Source organism: Motacilla alba, chromosome 2 (genome assembly GCF_015832195.1).
Source record: "Motacilla alba alba isolate MOTALB_02 chromosome 2, Motacilla_alba_V1.0_pri, whole genome shotgun sequence".
In the NCBI taxonomy this organism is placed as follows: Eukaryota; Metazoa; Chordata; class Aves; order Passeriformes; family Motacillidae; genus Motacilla; species Motacilla alba.
The window spans coordinates 90,847,966-90,872,285 of record NC_052017.1 but is presented as its reverse complement, the minus strand read 5'-3'; the positions used below and the strand labels follow the sequence as shown (position 1 = coordinate 90,872,285).

General features: G+C 40.1%; 1 protein-coding gene across 1 annotated transcript in view; it reads right to left on the bottom strand.

Moving 5' to 3' along the window:
• The window catches only part of TMEFF1 (transmembrane protein with EGF like and two follistatin like domains 1), a 113,951-nt gene that overhangs the window by 14,806 nt on the left and 74,825 nt on the right, over window positions 1-24,320 (bottom strand). The window contains exons 4-5 of the mRNA XM_038127310.1: window positions 21,059-21,085; window positions 10,060-10,156 (exon numbers count right to left, since the gene is read on the bottom strand). Coding sequence (XP_037983238.1) covers window positions 10,060-10,156; window positions 21,059-21,085 — 124 coding nt within the window. The remainder of the gene's footprint in view (window positions 1-10,059; window positions 10,157-21,058; window positions 21,086-24,320) is intronic.

Genomic DNA, 24,320 nt, shown 5'->3' with positions numbered 1-24,320 from the left:
GTCCAAGCAACCAACTTACCAGGTTTTTAATCTTCTTTCCCACCATTGCAGATAAATTGAACTATTAAACAGACAAATATATGCCTCAAGCTGATAGCAAATCTGCAGCAGAACCAAATTCCATGCTGCAGAAACACTGAAGGTGGCCAGCATACTTTTATCTCTTCCTCTTCTTCCATGAGAACCTTTTGTTCCTTAATTTAAATATTCTAATTTTGCAGGTAATTTTCCATGCCTGGGAACTTCAGACTGTTGCTAGACAGAACATCTCTAGTGCAAACAGGGCTTTAAGTGCACTTACTGACAGTGAAAAACAGCCCAGTAATGAGTCTCTACACATCTTAGGGACCTACTTCCAAGTACTAATGAAGCCTCTAAATATCAATATGATGAACATATGATAATCTTTCTTACTAGAAATGGTAATGGTTGTAACCTTAGAACCAGGATGGAAATACTATTTTGTTTACCTACTCCCACATGATGTTAAGATTAATCAAGTTTTTATTAGGGTTTACTACATACAAATAAAAGGCTCATGGCTCAGCAGTCATGCATATTTATTGACACAAACTAGCAGAGAGCTGGTCCTCATCTGTGTCACACTGGCTGTGTGCAGACAGATACCTTTACTCTCCCTTAAATCTGCCTGTAGTCACCATCAGATGTCTGTAGCATTGTGATTATCGTTGGGTTTTGTCATTCCTGGTGACAAATAAGGTGAGTTTTGAAAATATCTTTTTTTTCTTCATGGTTACATTACAGACTAGAGTTGAAACTGCCTGGAAACTGCTCATGTTTCCATTCTTTGCCGTGTTTAGGTTTAACAGCCCTTAAATGCATACTTTCTCAGAACTGTCAGATGCTTGTGTAGGGGTGCTTATGAATTCCTGACCCTGGCATTCAGATCAACATTCTCAGTCTTATCTCTAACCATCTCATCAATGTACAGAGATTTCACACGTTGACCCCCTTCACATGTATCTGATTATCTGCCTGCTGCCATTAGCTACTTCTTTGCCCACGACCATGATGCCAAGTAGTACTTCCAGCCTTCCCCTGGCCAGTTAGTCACCGGTCACTTGGCAGAGCTGTCTGACATGTAAAAGCAGGTGGTTTAAGTACACTGTGGCATAATGAACAGTTGAACTGGACTGATGCACTTTAAAAAAAAATTGAAACTCTTATTCCAACATAAACGTCTCAAGCCTTTCAGAGGGCTGAAAGAGAATGAGTTAAGGAGAGGACATGGCTTGAGTGCAGTGGTCTGAAGGGAAAAGGGCTTCCACAGATGCAGTAGGGTGGCAGAGAGGGAGCCAGGAGCATGTATTTGGAACCTGGACTCGTCAGAGAGTCTGCATAGGGTGCAGTAAATTTGTCCTTGCTCATAGACAGTTTCCACTAGACCAAAAATACAGACAGGACTGCAGGAAGTGCCAAATCGTGAGCTGAGAGCAGTGACATATGGGGAGTGCTGCTCTTGACAGAAAACATGAAAAGAATGTTGTTTTTAACTGCTTGGTGTTTGTGAAGGAAGGTAAAACCATGGGAGAGCAAGTTGCTGCTCTGATGTTTCACATCAAACACTTTGAAACTGGAGCCTGAGTCCCTGCGAGGGGACGGGACCACCACCAACTGAAACAGATGAGCAGCTCAGGGAAGTATTGGAAGACCTGCCAACAAACCCACTATGAAATACTGAAAATATGTTATATCCTGATGTCAGAGAGCTACAGAGGGCAGATAATAGCTTGGTACTGAGATGACAGGAAATCCAACTGCTTGGTGTAAGCCAGCTTCCCCCCCCCCAGCCAGTTTGGGAGCCAAAGCCAAGAAGAAGTCAAAGCTCAAGGCTACCAAGCAGAGCCCATGGGTCTGAACCATACCACAGGCCATACAAGAAGCACACAAAGTATGTGAGACGACACAGCAGAGAGTGATAATGAGCTAAAAGTGGTATCTTAAAGGGCAAAAATCTTATCAGAGGCCTTTGCAAGCAGGAGAACCTGTAAGAGGCACCAAGGACTGTTTTCCTTCACAGATGAGACTGAAACTGAACACAAAATTGCAGTCCCATATTGCAGCCTGCTTCCTGAAGTCTCTCTCCTGCTGGGGACAGAGCACAGAGAGAGCAGAAGGACAATGCAGAGCTGCTCACAAAGGCAGGGCAGGAAAAGCTTGAGACCATGAGGGGGGAGCAGGGACACATGGGAGAAGCACAAGAGGGGCACCCAGGAAGAGAGTGAACCTTAAATGTAAAATTCAGAAGGAAAGAGTTAGTCACCTAAGGTACAGTCACTTAACAGAACTGTGTATTAAGGACATCTTGAATGTGCTTCATGCTTCATACAAGAAAGAAGTGAATGAGTGCTTCAAATTTTTGCTGGAAAAGCTGTAAAAGACACACTGGAGTAAAAGGAGTGAGAGCCCTACAAACATCTTCTTCACTGTAAGGTTTTAACCAAACCTTACAGTTTTAACCAAAAAGATTTAAACAGTTAATGCTCCGAATTGATGTGTTGCTGGATGAGGTTCCTGCTTAAGGTCCTCAATAGATCATTTCTCTCACTTAGCCCAGGAAAGTCAACAGGATATATTCAGGTGTTTTCCTGATGTGCTAGGGTACACAGAAAAAGTACCTGAATTTTGTCACCTGTCATCAGAGAGCTGATGCATTATCATTCATTAACACCATCAGTTGAACAGAATAGCATTTAAATTTCTAGAAAGTACAAAGTGATATAATTAAACCAAGCAGATTTTTTGGGTGGTTTTAATAAGCAAGAAATGAGGATGTACAACTCATTTTTTAGGGACTACTAGGTGTAACAAAGTAAACGTGCTCAGTAAAATGAAGTGACAAGCTCAGGCTGTAAGAGCACTTGCTGCTATTAGTAAATTAATTAGATCCCCAGAGATCAGAACACATTTCAAGGCTGCCTTTTGTTTTCAGGCTTCAAGGTGTACGTGGTCTGTTGGATGTTCTGTGTGCTTAAAAACCCTGGTAGGTTCAAAGAAAAGAGAGGGAAAAAAAGGGAAAGGAAAAGCATGACTGACTTGTGGAGCGGGCTTGGCTGCTGGGAGAGACTGGCATTTCCAACCAACAGATCAGGCTGCTGCATTTATGCCCACCTGGGTCTTGCTCACAAATGTATTTTTTCTGGCCTGGCCTCACAGGGAGTGCTGCTTGCTCTCCCTTCCCAGTAGCTGACAACAGTGAGCACTCCCAGGTACTCACCAATTCATTGGCACATCTGCTTACAAATGTAAAATGGAAACACTAGAGTATAACAAAGTGTGTGAAATGCACACAGATGGATAAGGGTATGCTTGATGGAATAAATTTAGGTGAATTGAAATAGCAGGGGTGTTGCAATTGCAGTTAAGAATATAACCATGCCAAATGAAGGATTACCTTTCACTTGATGCTGCTTCCCTTGTGTGCAGCTCTTCCCTGATGAAACCTGAACTAAGAAAATCTGGATTTCAAAGTGATTTTTCTACCTATTTGACTAGACTTGAATCTTCATCAGGTTTGTGGTGTGTCTTTAAAAATCCCTTTATAGCACAAGAGAAGTAGAATAAAATTCTACAAAGCTTCTTTGTGCCTGGCTTTAGCACTCTGTCTTTACTTCTGCCCAGCAATCCAGAACACCCTTCGAATACCATAAGCTTCAGCTATTTTCCAGACATCCCTTTTCCTACATCCCCCTTTTTCATGGCATGGCTCTCTCTGACCACTGAAGAAATTCAGTCTTTACTGCAGTGAGCTTCTCACAGCATACATGGTGAACTGATGTTTGCTCTCTCAAAAGCAGCCTAACCCTCCCTCCACCCCCAACAATAGGAACCTTCAAAGACTTGGCACACACTGCTGCAAAGATCACTAAAAATATACATTAAAAACCAGACGTGGATTATTACCCATCTAGGATCTATTCAATTTCTTAATAGCCAATGTAGTGAAAAGACCATTATGCTATTGCTATCACATCAGAATATCCTGCACCCAGGTTTTCATAATTCATAATCCCACAAGAGAGTCTTAAATCCCCTGTTTAGGTTGATTTCCTCTATTGTCTGAATGGTTTGTTTTGCACCCAAATACTTAAGATTTTTTTCTTCTGTTGGATCAGAAAGCTGTGAGTTTCATTTACACAGGATTTAGATACCCTTCCTTATGAATATACAGTATCATACCCTAAAAAGTTAGTTAAAAAAAAAGTTGGTAAATGAGTGAAAAAGTGGTCAAAAGAGGTAAGTATAAACTTGCATGCCAGATTTCAAACAGGCCAGATCTTTCCCTGGAGGACAATTTATATAGACAAGGCAGAGACTAGGACTTTGAAATATCCACATTGGCATTTCTAACTGTTAATGCTAATACTTCTGAAATTCTGGTTTGGCCTTTGTGAAAACAGACACTACGTAAATTATAGGCTAGTTGAATTTATATATTGCTGAGGTACCTTTGCTTTCCAAAGTAAATCTCATAAAATGGTAATCTCAAAAGGTCTACTTGGGGATCAGCTGTCAATCTTTCTTTAAAATCTACATTATAAGTCAAAACATATCTTTGACAGCACAGTACACTTATTAAAAAAAAAGACTGAATGTGCTCAGAATCCCATTTCCATATTTCTTCTGTTAAAAAAAATTATGTAAAACTGAGAATATGATAAATTTGAATTTTTACAGTGAGGCTATTTTTAAGTTAGTGATTTCCTTATCAAAGACCAAAAAAGAGAAAAGATAACAACTCAAGTGGGGCCTTGACAAGATGGAGGAACCTCCCGAGGTCTGAAGATGACAGGACATCTGTCACACTGCCGCAGGACAGACTGTGGGAGGAATAGCAGGGAAGCAGCTCTGCAGAAAAGGACGTGAGGGCTCAGGGGGAGCAGCAGGCTGGGGGGGCTGCATCACAGGAGGGTCACCAGCCGAGCAAGGGAAGTGACTCTTGTCCTGCATTCAGCACTCATGAGGTCCCATGTGAAACACTCTGTACTGCTCTGAGAGCCCCCAGTAACAGCAAATACTCTGAGGAGCTGGAGAGGCTGCAGTGGTGAGAAGCTGTGATGGGCAGAGGGATGGAGTGTGGGCTGTTGCGAGGAGTAGCTGGGGGCACTGCTCCTCTTCACCTGGAGAAGGCTAAGGACTGCTAAAGACTGCTGTCACCAACAACCCAAGAGGGGTTATCGAGAAGATGAGAGTGAGGCTCTTTTTAGAGGTACACAAAGAGGAGTGAAAGACAGCAGTTGCAAGTCACAAGGAAAGAAATAGTGATTGAACATGAGGAAATTATTCCAAAGTGAGAGAAGTTCAGCCCTTGAGCAGATAAGCCCAGCTGTGAAAACTTTCTTCATGGAGATGGTAAGAGCTCTCCTGGAGAAGTCCTTGATCTTACAATAATGAATTATCCATGGTTGCAGTGCAGGGCAGGAGCCCAGACCCTCTAGAGATCCTCCTTTTGATTGTGTACTGATAAGATGATCTGTTTATCTCGTGAACAGTCAGTAGAACTGAAAAGCCCAGTGGGTGCTCAGAAAAAGTCAGGAGCAAACCTTGTGTGTTTGTGATCTGACCTACAGAATTTACCCCATCAGCTCTAGATGGCCCCAAGCTTTGTGCTGCACCTCCGTGTCCACTTCTCAACATGACTGCATTTCTATTTCAAAATTCCAACAGAAAACACCCAGCCACATTCATACTACCTATGTTTGTGGGCTTCTTGTCACTTTCTCACACATGAGATAAGTCTACCATCCTCTTGTGCACACATTTTGCACCACTATGCTTAATATGTTGTCTTGTCAATAAAGAGGAGGACGCTTTTGGCCAGAGAGACATTTGATGGTCAGAGGGAAAGGCAGACACTGACTGAATGGTGTCAGGCAGCAGCTTTTCCCATGATACATACAACCTGTTTCAGTTTTGGCACTCAATGGGAAGGAAGTCCCACCCAACCCATCCTGTTCTTTGCATCCTGTCACCTCAGACATACAGAAAATCACTGTTCAGGCAGAATGACATGGTATGTGTTTATGCAATTGCAGACTGGTGCATCCACAAGTGATTGTCTATACCCTTGGAAAGATTGACCATAAACTACCAATTCTAAAATACCTACAAGTTGTATGAAAAAAAAGAGGAAAAACATGGAGAAATGTATTTCTGTGATGCTTCCTCAACCTGATTACTTTCTGAGTTTAGATAAAGAAATAATGCACTGATTTGCATACAGCTGAATACAAATTTTCCAAGTGTGCTGTTTATGACAACCCTCTCCTCAGACTTTATTTCTGTGTCTCAACCACTTGACCTAGAATCAACACTGAAATTTTTCATAGAGGCAGTGGAAATTATAAAGTTGTTTATACTTTTGTGTTCAGTTTACTGTGCATTGTTACCACTTTTGGTTTAGACAGATAATGTTTCTGTAAAATCAAAAACCACAAAGATACAAATCTAAAACCCTGTGGAAAGCCTGATTTCTTCCAACTACGTGTGATCTAGTGCAATAAAAGCATATGTATCATTTTTGATCAAGAGATAGCCATAATGCTTTAACACCAAGCATGAAAACTAAGAATCTGTAACTTTTTCAGAAGGGAAAATATAATTTAAGAGCAAAAAAAAAATTAACATCACTAATTTGTAATATGGCGTGTATCGCAGCTCTGTACAACCAAACTTCTTTAAATTTGGTATTAAAGTGCACCAAGATCTGGTAATTACATAGATTCATAGATTGATTTAGGCTTAAGAAATGTATAGAGATCTAGTCCCAGCCCTTGCTCGAAGTTGGTCCCAAGGCTGTCTGATCAAATTCAGACCATCTCCATGGATGGAAATGCCAGACACGGTGTTGGAGTGTCCATCCACCCTGGTGGTAGAAACATTTTCCATTATGACAACACAAAATTTACCATGCTTTGACCTAGGTCTACTGCCCCTCATGATACCACTGTGCGCCTCTGAGAAGGAAGGACCTGCTTAGATTACTCTAAGGACCTGCAAGTTCAACTCTAAAAAATCAGGAAGTGACAAATGGTCTTGCTTCTGCTTCTCTGTTGTAAGGGACCCCCTACAGTTTTCACTGAAAGCTTCAGGTGCCACCACTTTTTGCATAGGATCCCACAGCTTCCCTTACCCGAAAGACAAACCACATTCTGCAGGGAATAAAATTGTCTTTAGCAGGATTTTTCTATTGTTGGGAGAAAATTTGCCTATTCTGCTCCCTAGGCTATTGACGCTGGCCTCTTGGTCCTGGGATTCCTCATTAATTCCAGCTCATTTACCTCAAACCACACAACATGCAGTGGCATGTGTAGCACCTTTCCCACCAATTCACTAAACATTTTACCCATAAATTAATTTCCTTGTTGATAAATGAGGACTACAGATACTTTTTTGCTTCTCAAGAGCAGTCGGAGCAGAAGGAGCTGGTGTTTGTAAAGTCTCAGATTGCACAGTTTGGAAAAGAGGTTGAAAAAATTCATAACTACATTTACTGTTTGTATCATAAAGATGGCTTGAGATGATCTACTTAACATTAGGGGACAGCTCAGCTAACTCATACAGTTTCTATAATGGAGCAAAATATTCTTTAAATGCCTTCTGTTATCACCTGGATCACTCTATTAAGTGTCTTAACATCACAAGGTGCAAGTGAGTGCTGTCCAGCCCTAAGAAACATACATGAATGGAACTAAATGTATTTTTTCTTTGTGGTTCAGTAGACATTACCACACCATGCAAAAAATTCCAGTGGATGTTCTTATGTCTTAAAAAGGAAAATCAAACCAAAATATTTTTATGAAATTAGGGGGTTTTGTGATTTCCTAGAATTAGGGGTGAGAGTGTTTGTAATCTAGCACAAATTTGAATGAAATTATAATTCTGACTAGCAGTGCTTATACATAATGAAAGATATTTGTGTTACCATTAACTTTGTACATCATGATATAATTTTATGATGTCAAAAACCGACACTGAAACAGAGCAGTAAAGAGAATAAAAAGTACATGTTAAAAGCAATTATAAGTGGTGCTCTACTAAAGTTTCCCAAAAGAAGATTTCAATCCCACCTTGTTTCTGCCAGGTAAATAACTGGTTTGATTTTTGAGAAAAATTATGCTAATTCCTATATTCTGCTTTAGCAAGTTTGTGACTTGCTATGTGACTTGTCCAAACCAACCTTGTGAAGGCAATCTGTGTTAACAGACTGATTTATCTATGGCCTAACAGTGAATATCACTGTTAGGCCATAGATAATTATCCAATTTGCAATTTATTATCCAATAAATTGCAAATAACCTACATGGGAATATTTTCTAACTTTTGAACATTTTCTACGTAAAAGGTCTTCTTTCCACTTATTTTTTTAATGAGGACTAATTAAAGAAATCTTAGAGGCAAAAGATTCTTCTTCTTCTGCCTGTTTTCAAGAAGCAGGAACTGTTTTCATTTTATATGAGTAGGATGTAGATAATAAGCCTTCTGTTCCCCTCAGCTTTATCCTAATTTTCTTATAGATACTATATAGCTGCAGGAATTCCAGCTCTACGAGTGCAGAAAGACTAGGCAAGCTTTTACTGAAGTTGAGTGCTTTGGGATTTATTTTCCAAAGCCAAAAGCACATCTCACTGCATATAGCAAACATATATATATATATATATATATATATATATATATATATATACACACACACACCATCTTTCCAGTTCTATACCATCTTTCCATTACATAAATATATAATCTATGCCATCTTTTCAGTCATAAATGAAGCAGACCAAGGCAATATTCCAAAAGATTATAAGTATTACAAAAAACAGCTCTAGTTCATTTGTCTCACTCCTGGAAAGAGCAAGCTGGCTTCAGTACTGTGGCATTTGATGAAATGTGAAGTATCATGCTAATATTCATGAGCACTATAACCATTTTGCTTTCCCGTGTATTCTACAATTTAATCTTGAATGTACATCTTGAATGTTAGTGCTAAGCTGCTTTACTGCCTGAGATGTCTTCATGCTGGTATCCTGTAATAAAACCTTGTGCAATTAAGACATATTTCAACTTTAAATGGATTCCAGCTGGAAGACAAGAAAAGGGAGAGTGATGTTTTCTCCGATTAGTGATGTTCAGGCACTGTTATTCTGGGGTGCTGCTCCATCTGTGGATACAAAAATGTACCATTTGCAAGTCTCTCAAACAGCTTCATGCACTGTGTCTGCAGCCACAATCCCAGCACCTGCCACCAGCCCAGATCCCAGTAAACCTTATTCCATACTGGTGGCCACTTCTAGGACAAAGGCTGTTGGAAAACAAAGCCCCAGGACTTCTTTTAAAAACCCCTTAAAGCCCCATGGGACTGTCTGAAGAAGCTCTTTCCTTCATGATATCTGCCCTTTCTGAGAGTCCCACAGAGCCTGGACAGCTGGGGTGTAATGTAACCAAGTACCTCGAGCTGGGAAATGTGGTGCATCTGCTTCTGCATTATGAATTGTCTCTAAAAGCTTCTTGTTTCCTGATAATTTGCTTTGAAATTTAATTGACAACAATTAATATTTTTCATTCATTTCCCCCTGGGTGCATCTAAGAGATCAAATGCCACAGTGAGTTTGGAAGATCTGACTGGCTCAAGTCTCCAGTTTAACTTCACCTTTAGGTCCAAGGTTAGCACTGATGGAAATAACTGCATCTAACACTTTATGAACAAGGACAATATAGAGGAAAAAAAATCTCAGGGTTGGATAATCAGTATTTATTTTGCATTCCTGTTTGGTTTTTGAGTTGTTTTGTTGGCAGGATAAAACAAATCGAGGCTCTTTGTTTGAAAAATATTAGCGAAAGATTTTCCAGTACAACTCTCTGTTGTTTTCTCCCACTACTTTGCAACCACAGATGGTTTGTTCTTTTACAGACACATATCAAACACATTACTACTGGATGGCACTAAAGCTTCAGTTAGTAACAAACATAGTCAAGCAGATAATCATGTACCTTTAACATTTTTCCCTTTTGTTCAGTGATATTGTTAGGGAAAACATTACATACCCAACATTCTCTGCATCTTCATCACACTCAGCCCTGTATTTGCAAACTCCACATTTTGAGTGTTTTCTCTGAACTTCTGTCCCAGATCCTTCATACTCTGAAAAAAAACCCAATAACAGAAAGGATGACGTTTAAATTAAGCTCTGTTTTTGCTTATCTAAATCCATTTGCTTTCAAGAATACTGTCAACATAAACCTGTCGTATACTGAAGCTATTAACCTTAATAGTGCTCCCTTTTTGAAAGTCAGTCAATTGGAGGTTGGTAGAACTGTAACAATGACAGAAAAGCACTGGTGAAAACACTAATGCTTCATTGATTGGCTCTTCCTTTATTCTTATTTCAGTCATTTTTATTTATTCCCGCTTCACCAGGCACATAACTGGCACTGACATGTATCCCAGCCACATTTACTCTTAATTGCCACTGATAATGTATAAACCCTGTCCCTTTAGATGTCCTTGAATATTAGGTACTGGGGATTTAAATACTATTTTCTGTGACAGTCTTTAATTACAGAAATCCTTATGCAAGGTTACTGCTTGCATTTCTCCCCTTTTTTGATTCCTGATTATGAGATTAGACTGTGCTCATATGTCACATATGCTGTGGTGTATTTGCCAGACTACTTTGTTTAGCTCTGTAGGAATAAGAGAAAAAAGCCATCCTAACAAGAATCTGGTGGAAATGCTATGTGTCCTAAAAAGTAAAATCAGTATCTCAAATATTCTGATCCTAAAAACATCTACAATAATTTTACTGTTGACATGGACATCAAAAGTTTTCACCAAGTAAGAGAAAATTTACTTTGCCACATAAAAGAGAAATAAATTATACTCTTACTGTTTAACTGCCATTAGTCACTCCTATTTTTTTATTTTTAACGAAGTCATGGATGAAGGACAGCTAGGGATTTGAAAGGAAGGAAAAGACCCTCAGAAATCTGCAGAGGGAGTCAAGATCCACTTAAAGGATCAGAGTATCGTGGTGGTGCACAGCTGACTGCACCAGGCTACCGGATGGCCGGAGATCAAAGTGATTCCATTCCTCTCCTCATAGCAGCTTTATGTGCTGTGGCAACAGCAAATCAAACACCACCAATGAAACAGCTGAATTTACATTCGTTAAATACAAACAGGAAAAAGAAATCCACAACAGCTCTTCCTAATTTCCCTGGATCTTGGCTGCAGGGAATCACTCCCTCTGACCTGAGGGGCTGTGCTTCCACAAAGAATAGAGCAGGTGAGACCTGCAAGCTAACTGCCTTCTGTCTAAAGCATGCTGTGCATTTTCCAGAGATTAATACCTATCAAACAAAATTCCTGCTGTAGAAATTCTATTACCACTCTTACCAAGTTGCAGTAGAGGTCATCTGCTTTTATCTTTACAAATGCACATCTTATTTGATTTCTCCTTCTTTCCAGGTGCCACATTCCTGTGCCTACATTTGGCATTTTAAAGTGTCCTTTAGTGTCAGATTTCACTTTTCCATGCTAATAAATGATCCCCTACGGTTTGAATAAGTTAAACAAATGGCACTGCTTTCATTCATGGTATTTCCACTTCTTTTTCTGTTCTTCTGACCCTTGATGCCCTTTGTCAGCAAGTTGACACCTTCTGGAAGTATGGGTACAAGAGTTGGACATATTGTTCCAGAAAAGTTGTCACCAAAGCTAAATACCATTCGTGACATTCTTCACTTTAAACATCCAACAACCATATTACTTTTTGACCATTTTTCTGCACTGACAATCATATTTACTTTATTATCAACTTTATTCCCCAATGAATACTTTTCAGGGTCAACAGTCTGTAGGAGAGATGCTTTCCTGACATCAGAAAAAATTACCTAGGTCCTGCACTTGCTACAGATAACTGTCCTCAGACATTAAAATCCTGCCTGCTTATGCATCCTGTTAGCTCAGTGACCTGTTCTCTGTCATCCACACCAAATCAGTGCTGACTGATTTGCTCCCAGATCACCAGTAGAAGAGGTCACAAGGCCAAGAACAGTCTCTAGAAACACACTCCTTTTCTACCAACCCCTTGACATTTAATGATCTATTGATTTGCAGTATTTTTTCATATTAGATGTGCACTGTGTGGATGCTGTGCTCTCTGGTTACTCAGGCTTGTATGAGATTAAAGTCTCATTTGACTTTAGACAAATTTTCTCAGTCTCATTTGACTGAGAGAAGTTATGGCTTTGTGGCTGTACTCTTAAATAAAATGTTCTGTTGTGCAAATGCCTTTCTTAGAAAAACCAGTTTAAAAAATGATAATTTTCTCAATAAAGGTTTGCCATGAATTCATAGTGACTGGCATTCGAATTTTTTCCCTCCCTTAATTTTGTACTCAGTTGATTTTTCCACCTTCTATTTCACTGCTGTGCTTCTCATAGGTGCCAGAATGAGAGGTTGTTGCCCCCCAGTCATCACATTTATCTTTTCTGAAAATATTTCTATTTTATTTATCATTATTCTACTGAAAAAAGGTCATCTACAGCCTAGAGAATTCTTTACCACCCATTTTTAAAGCTTTCAGGTGCAAACCTGGCAAACCTGCGGGTTACAAAATACTTCTTCACCATGCTTAATATCCTTCTATGGCACCACTACCATGGAAAATATTTCATCATACCCCATTTATACTATCTGACTTGACTACAAATGCAACCAGAGTGCTTTACTGAGCACTTTTACTGCACTATTTCAATTTTGCAATGGAGCAAAAGAAGTAACACAAACACAAGCACATGCAGCATACACACCCTCCCTCTTCAGCTCGAGTTATGCTCCCTGTGAATGTCCAAACACCTTTTTATTTTCAGAATCATTGCCCACAACTACTTGTTCATTGTTCCTATGTATTATTTGATGTAAAATTCTCTCTCTATCCTTTCCCCTGCCCCTCCCCTTCCTCAAATTGCTTTCTCTACCTTTTAAAATGAAGTTTGTTTTTAACAACAAGACAATTTAAAAAATTGTGACTATTGTTTTTTTCTTGATTAGAACTTGCTGGATTTCATGTATATCCGTCTCCTAAAATATTCAGAAGCATCTTTCACTACTAGCTGCATTATGTTTTAGCAGTAACAGTATTAGACACTGCATATAATATAGACTGATGTCCTGTTGTGGTTTAGGAATGGTACTCCCCATTCAGTGTCCCCAGCAAGAATGTCAAATCATGTGCTGCTCTCTGGCTCTGCTCTCCCCTCCCCCTGGCCCCTGTGGTGGGATGATGTGGTAAATCGGAGGCACAAAAACTAAAACTCACAGGCTGAGACAAGAACAATTTACTGGAGACAGCAATGAGATAAGAAAACAAACAGTATCAGTAACAATATTAATAACAAAAGTGCACAGAAGAGAGAGTGATTCACATACTAAAATGCTCACTGCAGCACCCAAATCGACTGCAGCCATGCTGCCCCTACCAGGAAAGAGACATTCCTTCAAAGAACCATTCCTTCCAGAAGAAACTCCCCTTCCCCTGCCCCCAGCAATGATGCAAGGTGGGGTAGAATAACTTCTGGGTCCTGGCCATGCCACCTCCTGGGTACTGCAAAAGTGAACCTTGTCCTGGCTGGAACCAAGACAAGTCCTTCAAGAAAACACAAGCAATTTCCCACCAACACAGAGTAGATGAATAATGTTTTCCAACCAGAATTGGTAGCAGACCTGTACACATGTATCCTGTCAAAATATGTTAACCCATTAATATTTGAGAGCATGTTTCTCTGGTGTAAACATCTTCAAATGGCAATATATCCCTTGACATGCCTATCCCTTCTCCTTTCTCCCCCACGTTTGATTGTTCCTACATAGGTTGTAGGCATTAATTTTAATATTCCAATCAATTGGATCTTCCCAGCAGGTTTCAGTAATAACAATTAGGTCAAAATGTGCTCCCAAATGAGCAATTCAGTCTCCTCTTGTTTATTATGCAAGCTTCTAATATTGATGTAGCGATGACTAAAGAATTTCTTCTTCTTGGTTTTGTGAGTATCTTGATTAATTCTGTTATTGATAAATTAATTTGATGTTGTGTGAAAGCTCATTTTCCCTCTTTTTTCAGCTTCCTTACATGTTTCAGGGCAGCACCTCATTAATGCTCTGTCCTTCAAAAGAAACAAGGCACAAAGACAGGATCGGTGACTCCCAGTTGTGTCTCTGAGCTGTGCTCCCTAACACTTCTCCTCGAGTCATTATTCCTCTGCAGAAGATGGCCAGCTATATCTTAGGAGCTGCAGGGTAGGAGCCTGCCAGTGGAGAGCAGCTCTAGAGGAACTGGGAAGCAGTAAATTGCTTCCCTCAGCAACTCATTTGTGTGTTCCTACAATGGCAATGTGGCTGGGTTTCTGCTGAGGGCTTTCAATCAGGCTTAAAGCAAAAGCATCCATCTGTGTCAAGGTGAAGTTTTGTCCGCCCTAAGGCATAGCTTGGAAAGGGAGCTATGCTGTATATTTGTATTTTTCACTGTTCCCAGTGAAGAGGGGGTATCTGGAACTCCTCAGCAGCCATGTATAGATAGAATTCCTTGATAGAATGTCCAGGAAAGCCCCTCTGAAAACCAATTCCTAACTGGTTTAGGATCATAATGATTTTTACTGTATCTTATGGGATCAACTAATCTCAAAAAGATTACTGACTGTGGTTCCCTCAGTATGTCTAGCACTGGAAATTCCTCTCAAAATACTACAGTCCACAGAACTGCACAGTAAGGACTGCAATTCACTCCAGAGCTTAGTGACTTATCCTACATTCCATTAACTTTCAGGGCAACTTTAACGACACACTTAGTTAAAAAGGAGATATTGCAAACCCATTCTTTTTGTCTGTAAGTATATATTTAAAGCAAGTGCAGCACTACCCTGAGCTCTCCCAAAGTTTTGGCAAGTGATGTCTTGAATTGTCTCGACCATGCTGCTGGATTGTATGCAAAAGCAGTATTTGGCAACATGGAAGGTCCTGCTCTCTTATCCAACCACCCAGCTGGCTTAGAAGCAAAGCCTGGCTTGGTCAAGCAGAGCTCTACATGTGGCTGAAAGATTCTTTCCATGTGCAGTGTGGACCACACACTGCTGCTTCAAGCGTGCTTCAGGCCTTTAGAATTGGATTTTGCAAGAATAGGCATTATAGGCTGAACAGGAGGATGCTGGGTCTGCTAATGACTGAGGTGCCTGGAGGAGGGGAGTTTGAAGATTGCTCCCCTAATCACAACCCAGCCAAGGTGATTGGCTTGCCCAGTGCTTATGACAATGACAACGTGTCACTTAATAAGCAAAGGATGTGAGGACGTCCACTGTAGGACTCCCTACCACTGCTACCCTTGTGAGGTGTTAGAGATTCCACAGGTCTGAGAACTGGAACTCCTGCTTTGCTTCTGTGCATGTGACACGGTGGATAATGGTAGGAAAAACTGGCATATTGCAAGACTGGATCAGCTTTCACACTGCAGAAACCTCCAGTCAGAGAACTCGAGTACCCACTCACTCCAGCGCCCTGCTTCAAATGCAGCTAACTCCTTTTCCTCCAAAGAAAGACACAACAGCTTCAGAGTAAGCACCAGGGAAAATAAGCACGATTAGATGATGGACGAAAACAAAGGACAAGAAAGTCACCAGATGCCAAGGGAGTTGTCCCACAATTTCATGAACACACTGGACACCCAGTGCAGGGTATATAAGATGAATCTGTCCTCATTTACTGCATATCCTGTGCAAGAAGGAAAAGGAGTCTGTCTTTATGTGCTTCTGGCTCCAGCATCCTGCCAAGCATGCTCCAGCATCCCTTAAAAACCTGCTCAGAATAAGTCTCCACCAACAGAGTGCCTGAATATTTAGGGCCTCTGATCTGCCTTTATGAACTTTTGCTGTAAAAACAGCAATTCTTGCTTGTTTTATTTCAGTGTTAATTTTACCTCCATAGAATGTGATCTTGACAACAATAAATAGGGCTATTTGAAGCTGAAGTGGTATTCAGTGACAAGCCACTGATGGAATCCTCATCTTCAATCTTTCTAAGTCACACACCATTATAGGAATAGCTAAAAGACGTGATGCTACCTCCTATCCAGGGTGCTGATCACCATCAAGTTTCTGCAAGTCAGATTAAAATACATTAAAACAAATCAGTGGCACAATTACAAATTAAAATAGAAAATATTCGAGGCTCTAAATTGTGTGTGTTTATTCCACCCTGACTGTGTGACAATTACTGGATAAGTGTTGTCCCCAGTGAGGGGAAGGAACAGATGGCAGCCTGCTAAAAAGCACATACTGTATATCAATTTATTAATTACTAAATGCAATCTGCTAGACGTTCATCACAAGATACTTCAGCTATTAAATTTCAGAGGGATTAGAAATTCAAAACAAATTATTTTAATAATAATTAACTTAGCTATATGTATTGCAAGCATGTTATTTCCTTAGCTTAAAAGCCTGAAATGATTGGGTGCCATCTGTCTAACTACCATTACAACTTTTTTAATATCAAAAGGGCATTTTGCTCAGGTACACAGACAAACACTGAACAAAATGAATTAAAAATTAATGTTATGGGCATAGTAGGGCACTTAGAAATCTCACCCTCACTGCTTTATTACTAGAGCAGGGAATCTGCCTCTTCTAGGACAGTGATTTGTTTCTGAGAGGCTGGCTTGAAAGGCCTTTACCATTTGTTAGCTCTTTCATGGTGTATGTAACAAATGCTGATGGTTTTCAACACATTCTTGCAAAGGCCTTACTATATCACAAAGTCAACATCACAGCTGCAAGCTGGCAATCTACTTTTTTATGTGCATGTGATGGCCTCAGAATAATTTTTCGTGTCCTAATCTACATGTTGTGGAAATACATCCAGCAGTTCAAATAGAGTTGCAATTCACAACTGGCAGAGATGAACACAAATCTGAGCCTGCACCTTATCCTTCTCCAGTTCTGCCTCAAAGTCTTACAAAATATGAAACAAAGGGCCTAATTTTATGACTGTATTCTTCAGAACAGAGAAATTGCGGAATGATTCATATGAGAATACAGAGAGAAGCCCACATATTTGATGCAAATTTAAAAGATCCCAACACCTTCAGCCATGACCCCAGCCATGCAAGTCTTTAAAGTCTGAGCAAAAGTCTGACGTTGCCTTCTGTAGGGGCAAAACATTATGGTAGAGTATTGAGATTTTTGAAATTTCTCTCATTTCTGAATTGACAATCATATACTCTTCTCTGAAGTGGCTCAGGATACCCATTGCCACAAGTGACCAACTGCTTGGTTTCATAACTGCAATTTTTATTAGGCTAATGAAGTTTCAGACTTCTGAAATTAGAAAAATGGGTCTTTTTATTACAACTCAATGCTAACAGAGCATAGAAAATTGAAATAGCTCATTCAGAATGTCAGAGGGCAACTAGACAATTGTGTCGCCCTCAAAAATTATATTACTTCATCTCATTCAGGCATACTGAAAAAATTCCCCCACTCCTAATTCTTTTCCTAAAATCTAGTATTTTTGTAATAGTAAAGATGATTTGTGGAGAACCTCAACCAGCAGTTCCATGGTCTTTAGGTGTTTTTTATTGTAGCACTTGCTACAAGATATTGTCTGAAGCAATCTTTGAGGAAAAAAAAAATCTTTTGTGGATTTTTCTCTTGTTTCTAAATCTACTTTTTTTTTTTCTTTTTTAATGTAGAAATGAATGCATTAACATCATACAGTTTGGGAGTAGGAGGGAGAATATGCATGAAGTCAAGTTTCAGGATCATCAATGAGATTGTTCTGCAATAAAATGCAGAAAATGAAAAAGAGCAGTGTGAATCAGTAGCACAAATCTTAGCTAAACATGAGGCCAACAGCTAATTTCAGCAGTGGTGACTGTCCCAGGCAGAGCTATAGTAACTGAAGAGCACAACTCAGATGCTTTCCCAGTACTTTCTTTCAAAGTTAAAAATCCACCAGCAAACAGTGCATCTGCACAGCACTTGCAGTGCCTCCTGAATGCACACAAGCAGCTGTGCCCATCCATTCCGTGTGTGCAAGCACCACTGGTGCATACACAATCACACTAATTGCATGTTTGAGAAACACGGCAAACACTGATTCTGTGATTAACATCTGCAATCACAAATCCTGAGAAGAAAATACAAGTCTCTAAGCTAGTATGTTTGCTGGCTTGCTGGTTCTCTCTCACTCTTCCTTGTATTTTTCCGCTTCCACTGAAGCTTCCTGGTGCTTCCAAACAGCAGCTGTACCTAACCCCTAGGGCACAGAGGTTCCCCAGGGAATTAGGTTCCCATTTGAGCCCCCTTATCCAAGAGTATGAGATTAAACATTCCAGCATGAGTGATTATTATATCTCAGTATATCCTGACTTCCTCCAGAAGAAAATGAGGAAGTTTGGGCCAGGATGCAGTTCTGCAGCAGACAGTCCCATAGCTGAAATAACCAGAGAGGCAGAAGTGTGGAGGGCACCATGGAGCACCTTTACCCTGCAGGTCACCCTCTGCTTGGGCTCCTATCCTTTCTTCTTCTTTGGATTCCAAACAATGTATCTCCATCCTCAATAGGTCCAACAGTCTTCCAGAAGTCTGGTTTTCCTTCTGAATTCCTGTATCTTGTAGTAAGACTTTTCGGGTTTTAATGTTTTCATGTAACACTTTTACAGCTACTTGAATTATGAAAACACCCCAAATTCCAGTTACAAAAATATCCTTTAATTTTCAGCCAGAGCAGAGTTCAATAACCAAAGTAGCAGTGGATTCCATTCTTTGAAGGATTGATTTCAGACACAGAAAATGACACAACATGCTGAAGGCTAACCAACTGTCCTACAGAAGTATTACCCAACACCCAGTTTAGCAAGCAAGGTGCACAAGGACAGGAATAATTCAATGTATCACAAATAGCCACGATGTATTAAAAAAAGGAAGAAGTGCCAAAGAGGATTTTCAATGTCTTGTTGTTTAAATTTCCTTTTCCTTAACCTAAAACTAAGAATAAAACCCAACTGTTTTCGTACCAAACAGAAGAAAGAACATTTCAGTTGGCCCAAAGGCACTCACAAGAAACCCCAATAAATGAAGGCCTAATGTCACAAAACTGCCAGAGGACAGAGTGGGTACATTGTTCCTTCTTAATTCAATACCCAGGCAGTGCAGAAACTCACCTGGGGCCAAGGGAACCAGATTCAATTCTTTCTGCCTGAAGTGAACTGAATCTGCATATTCCACCTCCCAAGACAATGCACCAACTACTTCTGCAAGGTATCCAGGGACCACCAAACCTCCTAAGCCGATGGCATTCTATTTTGCATAAATAATTCAAATGCACTGGCATGCTGAGCCCCAGCTAACAAAGCCTTTCATCAACACGAATCCTTCCTCCCCAGCTCTTTGTCCCAGGCTCAGTGAACATTTCAAGTGAGAACAAAAAGAACAGCAATGACAAAGAGAAGCCCATTTGGGTCTCTCTTGCCCCTACATGTGGATTTGGGCTCAGCCTCCTGCCTCCAATCAAGGAATAGTTGAACATGGACCTTTCACCTCTTCAGTGTGCAGCCAACAAAACATAGCATGTTCTGGCCTACATTTTTCCAAACAGCTCCTGAAGTTACCCAAAGAATCCTGACATCTATCGGTTGGCTGCCAATCTCTTCCAGATCAGCACAGTAATATTTACAAGGCACTTTAACCGGGAGTTTTGTATGCAGTTAGAAAATACTGAAAAACCCCCAAACCCAACTAATCTCAATGGCATTCAAACTTTTCTAAAACTGTTCTAAAAATAAAAGCGAAACATGGCCTGAATTACTGTCATCTGTCTCCTGCAAGAACGGCATAGCAGTACCGAGGCCAGAAAGCTTGGCTTGCAGGGAGCAGTCATAGTAGAATAACAGGCTGGCTAACAAAGGGAGAAGGAGAAGCAAACAGAGCTGGGGAAGGAGTGTGAATCGTCAGAAAAGTCACCTGTGGAGGTAAGAAGAGGAAGTGTTTGAGCAGAAAATTGTTCCTTCAGACACTGCCCCAAAAGGAAACAAAGGTGAGAATGGCCCTGTGCTAGTAGCAGCCCAGGAATTTACTGATAGCAGCTTATTTATGGGGAGGGGAATGCCTCCCTTCACCTCCATAAAGGAAAAGAGAGTGAGCTAGCTCCTGGTTTTTGAAAAGTTAACTGTTACATTTAGCCACACAGTGATGCCATTGATGGTTTTCCACAAAACCATATTTTCATGTAGCTAGACAAGATTTACAGTACTTCAAAACTCAGTCCCATCACCATGAAATGCAACACCTTCTTAACACTACTAAAGCCTAAAAGCAAAACAGTTTTTCTGTGTTTGTATATATCTGTGTCTCATATTTGTCATTCTATATGTATTCTTGCAAGTAGTATCAAAGATAGAATTAGGATAATTTTATTTTTAATCCTTGGAAGAAGATTAAGATGTGTTGAAAGATGGGAATACTTCTACTACTACCAGCTGTACTACATCCCCTCTTTGAATATACAGCTTTGAACAAAAAATACTTTAGTAAAATACTTTATATAAATAGATATCATAATGCAATTGTTTTATATTGTAGGCAACAAGCTCAACCAAGCATAAGGTAATAACTTAGATGTTTTAGACACTAACAAAATAAATGGAAGGCAAAAATGGTAAGAAATTTATTGTGAATGGTCATTTTCTGCAGAGAAATACAGGTGAAATAGAGATCTAAATATTGCACTGCATTGCTGGTAACAAATGAAAAATAATATAGGTCAAATCTGAGAGAGCAATATTGGTGAAATGCTGACTACAACTTACTCCTCTACCACTACTGTTCTGAGATGGTCCAATAACACTGCAACCTTAAAGCTTATTTTAAGTGCCATAATTTTCCATCAATTCATGTGGTATACAATAGCCATGTGTATATATGTGTATAAAACTGGCATACGTTAGTGTAAAAGAAAGACCAAAACCAAAGATAAGTGGAGGTTGGTACTCACCTCCTTCTCCTGACCCAGAGCCATTATCTGAAAAAGAAACAGAGGGGGAGAAAATAAAAAGAAAGCAAATGAAAATATTGCTCCAGGAGCAGCTGTTTGTTCAGGAACTTGTCATTGTAAAACATTACACAGATGTTACATTTCATGAGCCAGCTGTAAAAACAAATATCCCACATAAGGTCTGGCATCCTTTAACACCATTTGTCCACACTCACTGTGCCCTAGTCTCTCTCTTCCCTGTCAAGATATTACTCAAGGAACAGCGTTATTCAATACTGAAAACAACTATCTTTCTTAGCCTCTTTTCAACTGTTAGAGATTAAAATTCGTCAAACCCGAAAGAGATGAAGAGTACAAATTCTGATTTTTGGAATGTTTCTTTTTCCTTACCCTCGGGCCCTGGCAATGGTACTTCAAGGAGTACTTCAACACATAAATCAGCTGACTGCAGAAGTACCTCCAGAAGACAACCAGTCATCCAAGTAAGGTTGATTTAAGTCATCTAATGACAAAATTGCTTCTGTCAGTTGAGTCAATCACTTGGTATAAAGATGCTCTAATGGCATTGTTATTTCATTGACATTTGACTGACTGGATTAGCATCTGGTGAGTGACAGCTTTCAACTAGATCCCATTTGCATTAGCAGTTCAAGTGTCAGCAGGACTTGAGCTTCTTCACCACCCCCAGCCAACTAACTCTACTTCAGAGCGGTATGGATCTGTTCAGGGCTTTTGTATGTGCATCCCACAGGGCAGGGCTCGGCACAGGCTTCAGCTAGCACAGCAGTAAAGACAAGCCCTAAACACATGAACCGAGTCACAAAACATCTTGCCTTTCTTGCTCAAAGGAGGAGGAGAGGAGAGAATGGAATGACAACTACTGTCAGTGGATAGTTTCCCATTCCCATTAGATGAGCTTCTCTGGAAGCTGAGGAGAGGAGAGGAGCAGAGCACGAATTCTGCTCATCCCACACCTCTCCTTTCATGCCTGCTTTGGTGATGGAGAAGGCAGCTGAATTTATCTGCTAAAAACTGAAAGAAGGAGGCCAGACAGAGAGAGGAGTGGGAATTTTGCTTCCACACATGAGGTCGTTGTTCACATCAGAGGAAAAACCAAACCCTCTGTTTGCTCAGCTCCCTCCTCTGCTTTTCTTTAAGGAGCTGTATTTCTAAGAATAATTCCCTCTAGTGCGTGGATGAAAGTGTGAAATTCCACGTTACTGGGTCACTTCACACATTAAAAATTATTTCCTCTCACATGGAGTATCGGGAATAGAGATTTGTTTTTCTTTTGCCTTAATTTTCCTTTCTGTCCTCCTATACCACTATTTGGTGTCTAACAGAGTGAGCTTATAACCTTACAGAAACTAGCACAAAAACCAGAAGGTTCTGTTCTCCATCGATAGTGACCCACTTTACTGACAAAGCAGGCAATCCCATAAAAAATGTCCTTGTTGAGGCACTGAGAAATATGCCTTATGATGCAGTATTGCTTCATTAAGAAATTTGAAGTAGCATAATTTACTTATATGAATAAATATATAGGATTATTTGTGGTGGTGAAATTATGTCATAAGCTGGAGAGGAAGCTGGCATACAAATATGAGCAAGTTCACCATATGTGATGCATATGAAAGACAAAGGGCAAAATGCCTCAGAGAAGCTTGACTTTCTCTGTGTTTTTACTTCCAGCTCTCACTCTCTGCTTTCCTTTGAGGTGAGAAATGCTGCTCAGCCCAGTGTGAGGGGCTCTGGCTAAATCCTGTGTGCATGGGGCAGGTACCACACATGGAAAGCACCCTGTAAATCATGGAGCTGAGGCTCAGACCACCCATCTCTATAGATAATTGTCTTGATATACATGAAGTCCTCTTAGCAGGACATCACAGCAGGAGGATAGATTCATTCCTACTTCTCTGGACTTTCAGTTCTCAACAAGGATTAAAAAAAAAAAAAGTGTCATCCTCTATAACACTGTATCATTTTCAACTTCTCCCTGGGAGCTATGCTAGGACTCTCGTCTCCAGGGTAACCATGCTAAACTAAGCTGGTGCTCCTGCTTTTTTTTTCTTTTCCTGAGCCTTGGCTAGATTTTCCCAGGCAGCTGCTGGTTAAAAGAGTAGCATTTTTTTTCCAGCTTACTTGGACAAGGAGCTCTTTTCAGGCCCTTAATAAATTCAGGGTTTTCAAAAGTTGTCTTCATGCACCAAGATCAGCCAAGAAAGATCCTCAAAGAAGTGAAGGTGCTGAGCACAAACAACATTCCCCCAGCCACTGGTCAGTAATTAGAGGAGGAGTGATTGACCTCTATCTTTACTTAAGCCACCCTTTACAAATAGGTGTCTTTTCCTTCAAGGTGTTCAAGGCCAGGCTGGATGGAGCTCTGAGCAACCTGGTCTAGCAGAAGATATCTTTACCCAGGGCCATGAGGTGGGAGCTGGATTATCTTTAAAGTCCCTTCCAAACAAAACCATTCCATGGTTCTATAAAAAATATGCTAATACACAAATATGCAAGCTTCTGCTGTGAGCTGCTTTAATCCATAAGGATTTTCTGGATAAAATACACAAAGAAGGACTTGGATGAGACACAGCATCTGAATGCCGTAAGCACTCAGCTACAGACAGAATCTCCTTTTTTGTTCTTTCTGAACAGGAGACATTTCTGTACTGTGGGTCTGCTGTGGTGCAGAGGCAGAATAAACTCTCCAAAACCAAAAATGCTTGCAGCCTTTCTCATTCAGGAGGGATGGCTTTTAACTCAAAGTAGCATGACAACTGAACCCATCTCTTGCCCATTTAGGGCAACAGCTCCAAACTGCTAAGTACAAACAGGAGGGCAAACAGTCCACTGACAAATTTTAAGCAAGCAGACCCTTCCATAAGCCACTCCTAAGAGAATAAATCCTGCGCTTGTTTCTAGTTCTGCAAATAGTTTTACTCTCCTTTTTTTCTTTTTTTTTTTTTTTTTTTTTTTTACTTAGAAATCCCAACAGAAAGCAATGGACTGTGGCTTCCAAATGTGTACAGTGCACTGAGAAACTGCAAGTATAATCAAGTACTACATCATTGTGTGGTTATATTTTCATGTGCATACAATATAAATCTGGCAGCAGTCAAAATCAATATTAAAACCTGGGTATGCAGACCCAAAATTTCATCCATACATTCTCTTTCATTTCTCTAAACAACCATTTTTAATGTCAAGACTTGCATTTTGTTTATTACTAAAGCATCTATAATTGACTCTTTTTTAAACATTG